Source organism: Phoenix dactylifera, chromosome 1 (genome assembly GCF_051530095.1).
Source record: "Phoenix dactylifera cultivar Ajwa chromosome 1, Ajwa_hap1_PhDact_Kaust_v1.1, whole genome shotgun sequence".
Lineage (NCBI taxonomy): Eukaryota > Viridiplantae > Streptophyta > Magnoliopsida > Arecales > Arecaceae > Phoenix > Phoenix dactylifera.
In genome coordinates, this window is record NC_143190.1 from 39,048,194 (window position 1) to 39,063,033 (window position 14,840).

The 14,840-nt window shown below is 39.5% G+C and overlaps 1 protein-coding gene across 11 annotated transcripts; it reads right to left on the reverse strand.

The window, feature by feature from the left end:
• Positions 1-787: 787 nt before the first annotated feature.
• On the reverse strand, positions 788-6,715 carry LOC149768636 (putative proteasome inhibitor). 11 transcript variants are annotated; one of them, XM_089930948.1, is made up of 6 exons: positions 4,519-6,715; positions 4,149-4,335; positions 3,923-4,051; positions 2,585-2,713; positions 1,706-1,946; positions 788-1,145 (listed from the first exon to the last, which is right to left on the reverse strand). In XM_089930948.1, the coding sequence occupies exons 1-4, from the start codon at positions 4,775-4,777 to the stop codon at positions 2,611-2,613; spliced, it is 678 nt and encodes a 225-aa protein (XP_089787074.1). In that variant the 5' UTR covers positions 4,778-6,715; the 3' UTR covers positions 788-1,145; positions 1,706-1,946; positions 2,585-2,610. The 11 variants fall into 11 exon arrangements, with proteins under 11 accessions (XP_089787074.1, XP_089787070.1, XP_089787065.1 ...); XM_089930944.1 differs by adding an exon at positions 2,837-2,943 and having other exon boundaries at positions 1,706-2,713; XM_089930939.1 differs by adding an exon at positions 2,837-2,943 and having other exon boundaries at positions 1,706-2,738.
• Between the last annotated feature and the right edge of the window lie 8,125 nt (positions 6,716-14,840).

Here is a 14,840-nt window from a genome sequence, read left to right on the forward strand (position 1 = left end):
AAAGTTTCACTTTTTATTTAAATAAAATAACATTTTGTAACTAAAATACTAATAGCAGCTTATTTTTTTATCTTGGAAAGGATGACACAATATGTTTTCAGAAACATGATGTCACATGGATTCAACTTGGTGACCGTTGCTAAGTAAGATGAGGAAAAACCGAACACCCCAAGTGAATCAAATGTCAGGATGAAAAGTGAGGGAGGATCTCCCACATTTATATAGATTGTAGATTCTGATGTTGGTACTGTTTTGGGGGACTGTGATTTAGTTTAGTTCGAAGGAAGCATCTTTCATATCAATGCATGATTGGGTGTATAGAATTAGTATTTGTGATCTTAGGAGATTTAGAAGCAATGCTCATGTTTGGGTTTGTACCAGGTTCTTTCCAAGCTTATCTGTCTGCCATAAAATATATTCTGGGAATCTTCATGTAAATAATGGTTTATAACTGAGGTACCTATAGCAGTTTATATTTTATTCAGAGATTGCTGACATAATCAGTTAATGTAACTATTTATTATAATTACCATTATTTTCTAATATAATAGATTATAGTATAAAATAATTATTTTTTCAGAAACACAGTATGCATGCCTGTGTTTGACTCTCAGGCTTTTCCGAGCTCATCTCTGTGTTAGATAAATAGCTACCACCCTTGTTCTTATCAATTCTACCAGTCTCTAATTCATTGCAATCTTATGTATTTATGCATCCTAACTCTTTTGAGTCTTGAAAATTTTAAGCCCGTATATCAGTCATTGACTCAAGGAGTGCAGCCAAAAAATAAAAAAGATAAGAGATTTGCTCTGAGAATTTAACGAACCCCCAGGAGGAAATGAAAAAAAACAAGGAAAAACAAAGAGAGAGCTCATACAAAAAAACAAGGAAAAACAAAGAGAGCTCATACGCACATCAGGTTACAGTTCTTAACTGGATCGCTCAAACAACTATTTCATCTATAAACTAAACCTGAAAAGTCAAACCAAAACAGTAGCTTGTACAAACATCAAGTTACAGGCCGTTAACCAATTTATCAAACATAGATTTTCTTTATAAACCACCTGTAACTGTTAGGGTATGTTCTGAGAAAATCAAAACTTCAGTGTAACTGTTAGGGTATGCTCCCAGGTTGTTGCGGTCGCCTGTAAAAATTCACCATAAGAAAATGAGCGCATAAGGTATAAACTCACCAATGAAAGCAGCACAACCAACATTTAGTCACGTGATGTTGGGATTTTGCAACAAGTAAATTTAACAGCTTAATAAACCAAAATATCCTTAAGGCCCAATTTGATCAGCACCTCCTGAATGGATACGAGCTCTTTTTCACAAGTGACAATGGGTATTTTCCTCAGAGTTCTATCCAAGTTCCAATCAGGGCAGCTTTGTGGAACCATGAATTGTAACTTCTGATAAGTAAAGAGCTTCAGGAGAAGAAATGGATTACCCATGCCACTTTGAGGGCTTTTTAAAAAATCTTGCGATTGAAAGCCCGTCTTTATTCTGAAATGAATGATGCTTTCTTTTTAGAATTTAAGGAATAAGGTGTTTGTTTAGTATCTTCAACAATGATTTCAACTATAAGCATATCAACAACCCCTTGCTTTTCCTATTGGTTTTCCTACACTTGCTATATGCCAGTTAAAGACAGAACATCAATAACTAGCTAGAGCATCTAATTACAGAAAGGCTACAAGCGTACCTTGCAAAACGACCAGGCTCGAAACCTGGGACACCAGGAGGACCATATGGATCTAAGCGAGCACCCGGTGGCACACCCCTGTTTTAATTGTATATGATTAGAGTTTTAGTTCGACGAGCAGAGAAATGAAATTGAAAGATATTTGTTTTCTTTGGACAAGAAAAGAGATAGTGTACTCATGGAAGTCCACCGAGAGAACCAGGAAATTCACCAGAACCAAACCAGCGTGGATCATTTGGCCCTGCATATTAGAGCAAAGACTAAGCAACAATGAAAATAAAAGCCTACTAATAAATGGCCTTTTAACAAAAATAGATAACATATCTATGAGCATGTCACCACCCATACTAGAAGACATGGAAAAAAAAGCATAAAATGATTGCTAAATATCCAAAGCCAAGTTACAAGACTATAAAATGGTAATGGTGGAAATGGGAAGAAAAAACCTCTCACGATATTTTGTTGATTCATGTTTTTTTTTTTTGAAGTAGTTTCTCCTTTTCTGTTGGTTAGTTTAACACACGCATTGACCTATCTCATGCTTGAATAACTTTTAGATTCTAACTCGTCTATTTTTTTGTTCATTTGTTTTTTTTGTGCATAGTATTGTATATCCTCATATTCCACCGTTTGAATATAATGATGCTTTTCCTAGGCCTGCAGTGGCTTCTATCCTGAGAGGTTTTTTCTCCTCATTCCCACCATGACCATTTTATAGCCTTGTAACTTAGCTTTGGATATTGCCATCATTTTGTGTTTTTTTCCCATATCCTCTGGTGTGGGTAGTGACATGCTCGTAGGTATGTTATCCATTTTTTTTAAAAGGTTATTTATTAGTAGGCTTTTTTTTCATTATTAGTTAATCTTTGCTCTCAATACCTTGGTGGAGCGCAGCCTGAAGATTCTTAATGGATTGGAGAGACCAAACTCGCAGAGGTAATTATCCAACGAGTTCTATCACCATCTTTTGTCCAACCCTCGTTTCTTCGTCCATCAATCATTCTCCACCTATCATCATTACCATCGTTGCCATCTGTCACATGCTTGAAACCGGAGTTTACTGGCACCATAATTGATTATTATAAAATCAATCTACACATGTAATAATTAATTATAGATTGCACCAATTACCAATTCAAGGCAGCCTTTTCCTCCAATCTAGGATTTTCCAGTTTTCTGTTTTGAATAATTTCTTGCACCACACCAAAAACCACACAGTTCTTTTGAAAGAAGAAAGACTACAATAAACAGAGAGCACAAACTCAACATATGTTTGTAACCATTTAAATCTATCTATAAGTGAGGTTTATGTTGTAATATCTGTATTAACATTCAATAAATTACCAGTAAATTTTTAATTTAGTATCCTACTTAGGCCTTTGAGAGGTTACTGTCAAGTATCTCCTAGACAGATAAAATCATCACTCTAGCGCTTCACAGTACAGATTTAATGTTAGACAATAAACAGAGAGCACAAGCATATCAAAATAAAGATGTACAAACTATGTAGGCTAAAGGTTTCACAGCCTAAGACCAGAGTAGCTAGTCTGACAACCTTGATCATTAGACTAGCCCCTCATGTTGTATGGATCAGAATGCTCGGCAATGAATAAGGTGATCTAGCATCAGCTAGAGATGGTCTTGATAAAGAGACGTACAGGATGGATGTCAACATGCAGCGACAAGTAAAACAAGCATGCTTCCTGATTAGAAATTTAGGTGTTGGATACAGATAATAGTGAAATAAGCCCTTTGAAGCAAGCCATAAAGATGGTGTTGGCCATGTTTCATGTTATATCAAGCAGGGAGAGAACCTTGGCCATTAAACACCAATTTAAAAATAATATTTGAGCAACATGAACATAATCAATAATGCTTGTCTCATAATACGTTAGTCCCAGCTTTGTATATTAAATTAGTTTCCAAATTGTAGGTGTGCAATCCTTTTATCGATATTCTCATCCAAGTCTTCTTTAGCCAACTCTATATTCACCGGTTGCCTAAGCACTACATATTTAACAATTTAGCCATCCAGCATGCTGTGTTACCGGACAAAGAGCAAGCTAGAGAAGATTTTTTTGTCCATGTTGAATATATATATATATATAAGGTCTATTTGTTCATGGCAAATAAAAAAAAGTTCACCAAGCATCTGAACCAGAATACCATGCTTAATCAAATTTCTAATTGACTACAGAGGCAATTTCATTCGCAAACCTGCCCCCAAACTTGGGTTCCAATTTGGCCAAGATACCGGAATTCAAGTTCTTGACGAGGCCCTTCAAATCCTTGTACAACTCCATATAATTACTCGTCTGATTCCCATCAGGTAGGTAATCATTAACCCTTCAAATATGTTGTAACCAAACAAAATTAAACATCCAACACAGAAACCAAACAAGTTATAATGCTTAAGAGTTGAAAATCTTAAAAAAATTAATACTTGATTTGGAGGCTGAATGGTTCCTTCTGCTCTCCCTCAAACTTCAAGCCATAAATCGCAAGGATATCTCCGATCACCAGGCACCTCACCAAGACATTCTTTTTCTGACCCTTCTCGGTTTTGGAGTACAAGAAACCATAGCTGTCCTCCAGCTCGTTCCACCCCTCGATCCCCACCTCTTCCCCACCTAAAATTTATCCAAAAAAAAAAAATAAAGAATCATTTTTTTTGTTCAAGATTCTAGTTAACTTGAACGGGATCGAAGGTTCGTGTTTCCCAAGTTCCCAATTTTTTTATAAAAAAAAGAAACACACGATTTTTCGGTTCAAGAGTCAAGCTTTGAGAAGTATGGGATCAAAGAGTGACGCACCGATCGGAGGATTATCGGATAAGGCGTTCTTGCCGGTGGCGGTGAGGGAGAAGCCGGGGGAAAGGAAGGAGGCATGGACGGCGAAGGTGACCTTGTCGTGGGGGTTATGGAAGGATGGGTGGGAAGCCCTGATGACCACCAATACCTCCCTCTCCGTAGCTATCTCCTCGTTCTTGCTATGTAAGTTAAAAGACACGTTAAGAATATAGTTCTTCTGCTCAAGAAAACCATAAGTACAGATGAAATTAATCAATATCATTTATCAACACAGTGACCACTTTAACAAATGTCATTTGCCATGCCCTGCAATTATCTATTAAGTCATAGAAAAGCTAATAGCAATTTGTTTAGTAACAATAGTACATATATAATATTTAGTCAATGCAAGTAACAGCAGCATAAATGTGAAAAATAGGTCTTAGTGATCACAAAGCTAAAGTGCATAGTCATCATAAAATTAATTGTAGAGTGGTCGAAGAACTGTATATATCCAACATATTTGATAGGTCAGATAGAAGGAATTCAACCTAGTGAAATAAGACACGAAAGCCTGGTGATCCAATTGAAACCATAGGTATAGCAACATACAAAAAGAAAAGATAATATACATACCAAAATCTACAAGCCACAAGAAAATAAAGAACAAAGCTTCCATAATAATAAGTAAATTTGAAGATACAGAAAGAGTTTTAAAATTAAAAGGATTAAAAGACACCTCATACATTATTATAATAGGGCATAGGATTGAACAAAAAAATAAAATAAAAAAAGGGTAAAATCAGTTTATATGTTCCGAAAGTGCAATGCAACGTTAGAACTCTGTTTTAACAGCAACGACCACCGCCAAGTGGTTGCAACCTTTAAGAGAAAGATCAAACAATAAATCAAGAATCTGTTGCAAGTTTCTCCATATATAAAGCTACACTTGATGGCCAAAGAAACAGGAAGAAAATATATCCACATACTCCAGATAACTGCCATAAAACTCTAGCCCAAGGAGCAAATGATTCATGCATACTATTTAAAGGACGAAGAAGATGATGATGATCATCATGATTAATGTATAGTATTTTGAAGAAGAAGAAGAAGAAGAAGAACATTAAACATAAGTATGTGTAGATTCTACTTCAGGCATCAACATCACCACTTAGGCTAGAGAACATGTTTGCTGTTTCAGCCAGAACAATTAGGCTAAAGAACAATTTTTTGCTGTTTCAGCCAAAACTCTCAGACCCCCTGGTTCATCCAAACCAATATGAATCTATATCAATCTGGGAGTTTTGGCCAAAACTAAAATACAAGTGAGAAAAAGCACACAGAAGCTGACCAAGAACTCAAGATCTGAATCTGTGCCAGATTGAGAGTCTTGGCCAAAACATTGTTCCCAAGGTTTGAATATGGATTAATACCATGCAGCTCCTTGAAGTGAAAGGAAAATTCACCTCACCAGCTAAAGCTTAGCCCAGAAAGGATGGGTCAGGAACACAAGTTCAAAGACGGAATTAGTGAACTTTCCAGACTCACAGATCTCATTGCAGCATCCTAAAGACTGGTATTCAATTTGTTTCATTAAATGTTTTTATGACAAGGAACAACTTATGGCACCAAATCCCTCTTCTATTGAACCCCATTTTAAAGAAAATTACCATTTTCTTGAATTCCAAGTTAGATGCTCCGGTGATCTACAACAATATATCATATCATTTTCATAAATATCCCATTGCCGTGAATTCTTTTATTTTTGAATAATGTCATTCTTTTCACATTCAAAACTTATATTTGAAAACGTTAGTCTTTCTCGTAACCATCCACACCCACCTAAACCGAGAAATAAAAGAGAAATAAAGAATTTAGCATACTGTATATCATACGAGATATTTACACGGACAAATTAGAATTGCTCTAAGCTCGTTTATCAGGTTAAACACCATAATTGAATCAAACAATCCAAGAATACGCTTTCTAGTCAAGTAACTTCTTCACCCTTCTCAAACGGCCAAATAGACCAGTTAATTCAATTTCAGACGACATTAAAGATGGGATAAAACCCAAGACTCCCGTCATATACAATAAAAATTACTACACAGGAAGAAAGGAACAATGTTGAAGAAGATTATCTACTCAATTAGAATCTGGTAAAAGAAGGAAGAAAAGCCGCAAAATCTCGAAAAATGGAGGAGGAGGAGGAGGAGAAGAAGAGTACCTAAATCATCAGCGAGAAGAAAAACCTAGATATGAAAAAAGATCAAAAAAGCCTTCGTTAATCGGTGATCCAGGAGGAGGAGAGGAGAGTTTAAGAGGAAAAAAGGGAAGGCAAGCGGATCGAACCTTGGAAAACCCTAGCTGCGGTCGCCGAACGTCAAGAAAAACCCTAGTTCCCAGAGACAGGGGGCTTAAATGAAGGAGCTTGCGTCCAGGACGGCTCGGATTGAGTGTGATGGGGAACTCGTTGATCAGATGGCCTTCCGGCCGTGGAGTCGCTTCTATCTTGTTCACGGCCTGGCTTGAGGGCCCAGCAGCCCGCCCAGTTGTTTTAGGCAGGCCTCGGCCTGGATATTAAGCCCGACAGACGAAGCTGGGACCTGCCTGAGAAACAAGGTTCCTTGTTAAACAATCCGGACTGGATATTATAAATAACCTATTTGTAAGTAACCTTGATTCACTTAGAATGGTGGGTTAGGGTTAGTGGGAAGTTCACTTATGGCTAGGGTCGTGGCTGGTCTGCCACTTACTCTTAAACTCGGAGAAAGAATCTGCTTCTTTTTTTTTCTTTTTTTTTTCTTTTTTTTTTTTTTTTTTTTTTGCTAATGCGGGTGGATCATACCTGACGGGATCGGATACACCCAATAAGGTCAAAAAATAGGATACCTCGGAGTGCCAAGGGCAACTCCCCATCACCAATCCACAAGGTGCCTCCGGAGTGACGAGCTACGTAAGCAGCTACCCAATCCGCGGCACCATTCCCTTCACGATAAATATGTTTGGCCTGAAAAGCCCATCCATCCCCCGCCGTAGCCCAAATGTCACGGAGCAAGGGATGATCACTACCGCCACCCCTTGGACCCCCTGGATCCAACTGATGACGGTGGCCGAGTCACCCTCCAGGATGACGGACCTAGCTTGTAAGACATACCGTGCATGGCGAAGGCCCGCCCAGGCTGCACTCAGCTCCGCACTCGGAACCGAAGTGTCAAATAACTGACTGCCACCGGCAGCCACAACCCTGGCAGACGGGTCCCGAATAACAAAGCCCGCGCCTCCCCGCATGCCACCATCCAAAACAGACCCATCAAAGTTGACCTTGAGGAAACTCGGGGGTGGGGGCTCCCAGGTGAAAAACACCGTACGGGAAACTGCCGAAGCAAAGTGGGAACCCCAGGTGTCCCGAGCTATCAAAGTCCCTCCAATAGGGATGGTGTAACCCAGCTCAGCCGCCTGAACGCGGGCACACTCGACCACAAATCGCGGCGACATACGACGTTCGTCGAAGGTACGAGCATTCCTAGCCAGCCAGATCTGGTAGGCAGTGCAGCTCCCTCGAACAGCCCCCTGGCGAAGCAGCGGGGACTCCGAGCCCTGGCGCATGGCCTGTAAGAATGGGTCCCTACCCCGCCATACGACCTGTGGGACCCCTGCCAGACGCCAAGTGCCCCTAGCCCATGTGCACCGAAACAGAGCATGATCCACCGTCTCGGCCACACCACAAACCCCACACACCAATGGGATCCTCACACCTCGACCTCCAAGTACAGCCCTAGTAGGAAGGCGGTCCCAGACCACCTTCCAGAGGAACAACGCTACCCTCGGGTGTAGCCCCAATCGCCAGATCCAGGCACAATCCGGGCCAGGCTCGTACTCCCGCCTAAGGATGCGGGAGAGATCGCCCATCCTGACCCTGGATCTGGTAGAGGAACTCCACACACGTACATCTGGTCCGCCACTCCGTGGTAAGGGGAGTGAGAGGACCCGCTCCGCCAAATGCTGCCCGAAGAAATGGGCCAACTGAACCTCATCCCAGCTAGCCACCCCGGGGTCATGAGATCACAGACCTGTAGACCCTCCCCAGCCTCGACACTAACCATAGTCGGCCAAAGCCGCAGAGGAAGGCCATCGACCCATGGGTCCCCGGCTACATCGATGCTACGTCCATCGCCTATCAGCCATCGAGTATGACTCGACACCAATGGCAAGAACCTCGCTATCTCACGCCATAAAAAGGAGCATCTCCGCCCTCCTCGGGCCCAACCCTCTGGGCCTGCCCCCCCATACCGGATAGTCATAATCCGACTCCAAAACCCCTGCGGCTCCAAGATGAAATGGGAAGCCTGTCGGGCAAGGAGCAGCTCTCGTCTCTCCAGGAGAGACGCCACCCCTAGACCACCCGCCCTGAGGGGGAGGCAGATCCGCTCCCATGCCACCAGGTGCACCCCACGACCCCCTCCATGCGAGCCCCATAAAAAGCCCCGAAGAAGTCGCTCAATCTTCAGTAGGACAGATCTTGGCACCACCGTATTTGCCATAAGATAGATGGGCATGGAGCCCAGAACAGAACGAATCAGCGTGACTCTGCCCATCATAGACAAGGACGCTGCCCGCCAACCCTCTAGTCTGCTCTGAACCCGCTGCACCAACCCGGTGCACTCGGAAACTCGCAATCTCCTATCCGAGATCGGAACACCCAGATAGGTCCAGGTCCCGTCTCTCTCGAGTCTCCTCCTCCTCTTCCTCGAGACCATGTCCTCCAAATCCATGCATATCGTCTATATTTACCGACCCGAGACTGAGGAGGCCGAGGACTTCCACATTTCGACTCCCTTCCTAGTCATTGGTGGGCTTCGATTTGTGCCCTTCTCTTTCTCCCTCTTTCAATTTCTAGGATTTTGGATTTTGTCAAGCCCTTGTTTGTATTTTTATCATGATCCTTAGTGAGGAAAAGGTGAAAACTTTGATTTCACTTCTTTGGCTTGAAACCAAACTTGGAAGGCTTAGCAGACTTCTCTAGCTCATCCAAGATACTACTTTTCTCATTTCTTCCATTTTAGGAAACCTGAGGCCCAGCCTAAAGCTTAAAGTCAGAGTAAGTACTAGGCTTGGCTAGGAGGTAGACCCAAAAGCCTAGCCAGGCCAGGCCTAGACCTAGCTAAATTTAGTTATACCTTAAGTTAAGCCCGACCTAAATCCTACTTTGCTTGGCCTATGAGCAAGTTTGATCATGTCTGTTATCTTTTAACAGTCTAATAGATGGTGATCACATCAATCTATTGGATTAGAAAGCATGTTCCATTTTATAATCGGACAATGTTGGTGATAGTGTTGTTAGGGTGCTGTTAAGGCGTGTCAAATTGAGGTTTCATTAAATCCCGAACAATACCTATAAGGTTTTGAAACTAAGTTTTGTTTTCCTATTTGGTCTATTGAAAGATCAAGTCAGATTGGCCTTCAAGCAACGAAAATTTGCATCAAAATTGAATCAACTGGAGGTCTGTTTTGGGTATCCATCATGTGCCAAACAAAATTAATCGGGCTAAAATGATCAATGACCTAAAATGTTTATCAATGAAACATCCAATATATGTTAAATTAAATAATCAACAACAAAAACTTGTTAATTAGTTATATAACAATGATTTATTAGAAAAATAAAAAGATATGTTTTATTCAAAATCAAGCATAAACATCCAAATACATCCTAACATATAATTACATTTCTTTCTTTATTCATGTTTAAGTTATAGGATAAAGTCTCGTATGCTAAGAGTTTAGATATTGAAAGGTATATAAATAAAATATTATATAACTACATATGTATAAAATCTTTTTTTGAAATCCCTAGAACTTGTTAGGATCTGTCACATGCCGCTGAAAATTCAAAAATTTTCAGATATGCAGCAGAAAGACATGTACATATCCCGTTCATCGCATGAACGTATTTTAAAACCATTTTATAGATAGATTAGGATTAAATTTTTATTAAATCATTTTAAAATCATAATTAAGAAGATCATATCTTCACCTTGTGTGGGTAAATCGTCTCCGCAAATTTGATTCACGTGGTATTTGATGAAGGTTCAGTGGAAGCCGCATACGCGTCTGGCCTCTACGGGTATCCACACGAAGTAACGATTCGATCGAAGCATTTGGATCTTCCCGGGGTGCTAGTGTTGGGAATTGTATCCTAAATGTCAATCGTCAGCATATTGATGATTGAATTTTGTAAATAAATTGATAAATTAATAAAGTATTATTTAGCATTATTCATCATTTCATCTTCAAATGAACTCTTATATGATGAAGTCCTTAGGACTTATGTTATGATAAAGAAGGATTTATCTTTGAGTCCTTAAACTTGTTCGCGACCAAATGATATGTTGTTACTAGGACGACAACATTATCGAGATTAGGTCGTTGTGTGACATATACGTTGGTTGTCCTCTTAACCAAGGAGTGTGGAGACACTGGTATGCCATACAGGTGAAGTGTAGGAGTACATTTCACTGAACGTGACCAATTCCGGAACGCTCTACTGTCGAGAGATGTTCCGAGTGGATATGGGTATAAGTTTGGCCCTCTGACCTGAGATCGCAACATGTGACTAGCAAGCAACTCGCTGTACTTTGGTACCGGACTACCTGAATTTCTAATTCAGTGACGGAAGGTCACTGGGTGCAGTCAAGTACTTGCGTAGTCAGTTGTGAGTCGAGATAGAATTGACCCCTTCTGCAAACAGGAGATAATGTCTTGTGATTAATTTAGCAAAACCTTGGCCAGGGTAATCTCAGTGAGGAGTCACGGGATATCTAAAGTTAATCACATAATGGATGTACTAATTATAGGGTTGACAGTGAGCTCTAAGTCATCCTGGCATTAGGAGCCAAAGGGATTGAATTATACAGTAACCATAGTCCAGGGTTCCAGAATATTTGCTTCGCATATATTCGGCCTATCCGGACGTCGGGTACCATTGCTAGATGGTCACATCGATTAGTATAGGAAGACGTTCCTATACTACCGGCTTAGGTTCGAACCTATGAGGTCACACGCATAGAAGTTTCTAGGTTGATCAAATGTCTGATTGATGATTAGAATCATTCAGGGATAATTTGGTCAATTCGATTGACAAATTATCCTAAGCAAAAATTGCATTAAAATAATTATTGAATTATTTATGGATTAATTAGCAATTAGATTGCTAATGAACTCAATTTGATTGAGTAATTAAGCTTAGGTTGAGCCAAATTGAATAGGATTCAATTTGGGCTGCATCAGGGTTTGACCCAATTGGATTGGGTTCAACCCTAGTAGATTGAGCTTGACCCAATTGATGGAACTTGATCCAATTGGATTGGGCTTGATCCAAATCAATTAGAAGACCTTATTTGATGAGGATTATGAGTCCAAATAATCAGAATTGGATAAGGAGAAGAATCCATAAATTTTAGGAACCCATCCTTATCTTCTTGGAGAAGAATGACACCTTAATTTATTTCCAATATTTTCTACGCCTATCCTCTTTATTTTTGGCCAAAAATTGGCGTGAGAAGAGAGGAGGCGTGGGGCTATAATTCCTATAAAAATGGCGCCTTCAATCTTTCTAGAAAGATTTAGATGAATTTCCTAATTTGTAGGGATTGCATGGTGCATGAAATAGGGTGGTTTGCGGCTGAACTTTGGATGCATGAATTCCTATCTTTTAGGGATCCAAAATGCACGAAATTTGGATATGTTTATCTCCTCTTAGCTGTCGAACCACCAAAATTTTTTGGGAATTTTATCAGCCAAATTAGTTGGCTAAATTAGGTGTGATACGTGGGGGGATCTTTCGCTATAAAAGACCCCCATGCCTTGGGTTCAAGATATACCATATTTAGAGGTTTCAAAAAATTCTGAAAAAATTTCCTGAGGGCCTCCATCCCTTCTTCTCCTTCTTCCTCACGTCCATCCTCCATCTCCTTGAAGAACAATCAAAAGTTGAGTGTTTAGAAGGAGAAAGCTTCAGCCATTGCTGCGTTCCTGCGCGAGCTAGCACTCCCGCGGAAGACGATCTACCTAGGGCTTCGCGTGTACTTCTTATAGAGGCCATTCGTGTGCGTGGCTGCGAAGTCAAGGATCAGATCCATAAGTTTCTTCCATCATAAAAGGTATTAATCCCACATCAATATTTTATTTTGGAGTCAGGGTCTAGGTCTGATTCCCCGAGGTTTTAACCTCCTTTGGGGCTCCTCACGAAGTTATCTCCAGAATCTATTCGATGGATATTCGGAGATTAATCGGAATAGAGTTCTTAAGTTTCAGATCTAATAGTTAATCATGCATGAAAGTTTTAGCATAATTGTTTAAACAATTCCGGCATAATCCTATGTGTTCTTAAGGTGCTGATTTCTAGATTTGATCTTGTAAGCATGCATGAATTAAATTGTTTGATTCGATTTTTCCGCTGCATTTTAAAACTTAAAAAGAACTACGTATGGCTTGATCCCCCTTATGAAGGGGTACGTAGGCAACCCGATCAGGTTCAGCCATGGTTTTAAAAAAAAAAAAAATCAGCATGCTTAACACCGAAGAACCTAGGATTCACTTTCAGTGGTATCAGAGTCAGGTTCATCTTTAAACTTTTATGTTTTAATTCTTGTAATTAAATCTGAAATCATTAACATGTTTAGATTAGATCTAAAGTGCTTTTTATGATTGATTTAATTGTTGATTATGCATGATTAAGTAGATCTGAAATTTTGGATGCATATGATGCATGTTTGTGTTAGGATTAGTAACATGAATAAATCTGAAATTATAATATTATTTAGATTAGATCTAAATAAAGTTTATGATTTATATGATCTCTGATTTTAATGAACAAATCAGATCTGAAAATAAAAGTGAAAAAATAAATACATAAGATGTATATTGTTTGAATTAATTCATGTTGTTGTGTATATGCGATGCATGAACATAAAACATAATGACTTAAACATGAATTAAATCTGATTACATGTGATTAATTACAAAAACTCAGATCTGAAAATATGTTTTAAGAACTGAAAGATTGTAATTAATATGTAATTAAAAAGAAATATGCAATGATCAAAACTTTCATAAGTCTAAACTTAATTGAGAATTAAGTGTTATGAAATAGAATTGTAACTCAATTAATTGACATTGCATAATTTTTTGGGCATATGGGTTAGCTTGAATCAAGTTCCTAAGATTGGGTTAGACCTAAGGTTAGAATTATACATGGACAAATAGAATTAATTGATCAAATCTAATTAAGTAGTAACTAGATTAGGTCAAGAAAATTCTAGATCAATTTACAATAGTTGTAGATGGATCAAGTCCATATCTTTGATTAGACCAAGATGGAACTTGATTTAGGCTTAGAGGTGTAGCCCGAGTCATTTGAGTAATCAAATCGAAATTGATTAACCAATCGGTGTCTAAGGTAAGTTTGGCAGTTTTGACCGGTGGTTTTTAATTGGGAGCTACTCGCACTGATTCGTCTTTGTCGAGTTAATGGCATATCCCTTCCACCGATCTCACTTACCTGGCCGACATGGTCAATCACATTTTGATTGGATCACTTAATGATTCGAGTTAGCCCATGCCTATAAGGAAAATCAGTTTGACTGATTTAGGTGCCTACTTAACCGATTTGAGTCTAATCTGATTTGGTGAAGTCAGTGGGAGAAATTAGACTAACCGGATCTTCTTATCTATCCTAATTAAGAAATCCTCTAAAATTATTAGGTCCTTAAAATGAAATGGTTATGGGGATAACTAGGTCATAGCCTCCCATTAAGTTGGGTGATAATGGGTCCAATGCTTTGATAATTATTGGAGGCGCGACACGCCTGGTACTTATCAAGCATTGGAATTGTCATTCAATATATGATGAGTTGAGTGTACCTTCAATAGGCGGTCAGGTGAGCCGAGCCACACTCGGGCTTGGTCGTCTATTAGTTGATTAGACTTAACCCTATCATTTAATGGTTGGACCTGACTAGGGTATTCGGTGGAGGCGCCACACGCCTGCCGAAGAACCTAGGGCAAAATTATCACTAGAAGTTGCTTGGTGAAGCAACTGGTTTAGAAACTACCAATAGGTGCATATGGGTTAGCCGAGCCACACTCGGGCCTATATGCGATCTATTGGGTTCTAGTGCCCACTAAAGAATTAGGAGTAATTTTTCGAATTGGAGGTAGAGGCTACCAATTTGTATAAAATAGTGGGAGTATCTTTAGACAAAAGTCCAAGTCTACTGTGTTTAGTCAATTCATATACTAATAGCCAAATTTTCTTTTATGTAGAAATGACCACAAGTTTGTCA

Excerpts from the sequence above, each read along its gene's own strand:
- LOC149768636 (XM_089930948.1), bottom strand. The coding sequence starts at position 4,777 with ATGATATTGATTAATTTCATCTGTACTTATGGTTTTCTTGAGCAGAAG. Across the intron at positions 4,336-4,518 it reads ATCCGATAATCCTCCGATCG|GTGGGGAAGAGGTGGGGATC; the intron begins GTGCGTCACTCT and ends GATAAATTTTAG. Across the intron at positions 4,052-4,148 it reads CCATTCAGCCTCCAAATCAA|GGTTAATGATTACCTACCTG; the intron begins GTATTAATTTTT and ends ACATATTTGAAG.